General features: G+C 66.7%; 1 protein-coding gene across 1 annotated transcript in view; it reads left to right on the top strand.

Moving 5' to 3' along the window:
- The window catches only part of SLC44A2 (solute carrier family 44 (choline transporter), member 2), a gene marked incomplete at its 5' end in the record, with an annotated part of 10,798 nt that overhangs the window by 251 nt on the left and 10,199 nt on the right, over positions 1-348 (top strand). Inside the window, 2 exon segments of the mRNA XM_009577616.1 lie at positions 52-158; positions 231-319. Of these exon segments, the coding sequence (XP_009575911.1) occupies positions 52-158; positions 231-319 (196 nt within the window).

Here is a 348-nt window from a genome sequence, read left to right as displayed (position 1 = left end):
GGGGATGTCTCTGCACCAGTTTTCACTGCATCGGCAAGTTTGCGGCAAAAGGGAAAGCTTGGCTTGTGGCCGGCTCGACCGCGCCGGCAAAACCCCGGTGCCGAGGGGTGTCCTCGTGCTCACCCGGATGGGGACGGGAGGGTCCCCGCGGGGGTCTCGTGAGCAGCGGGTGGGGGGAAATAAGGCTGCGGGGGTAACAACCATGTTGTTCTGCCTTCGCCCCCCCTCAGCCTGGACCCACGGGGACCCCCGGAAGGTGATCTACCCGACCGACAGTCGCGGACAGTTCTGCGGGCAGCAGGGAACCCCCAACGAGTACGTGTCCCGGCTCGCGGCCATCGCTCACCG

This window comes from Fulmarus glacialis, unplaced genomic scaffold (genome assembly GCF_000690835.1).
Source record: "Fulmarus glacialis isolate BGI_N327 unplaced genomic scaffold, ASM69083v1 scaffold31015, whole genome shotgun sequence".
Classification (NCBI taxonomy): Eukaryota; Metazoa; Chordata; class Aves; order Procellariiformes; family Procellariidae; genus Fulmarus; species Fulmarus glacialis.
This window is presented reverse-complemented; position numbering and strand designations above follow the sequence as displayed.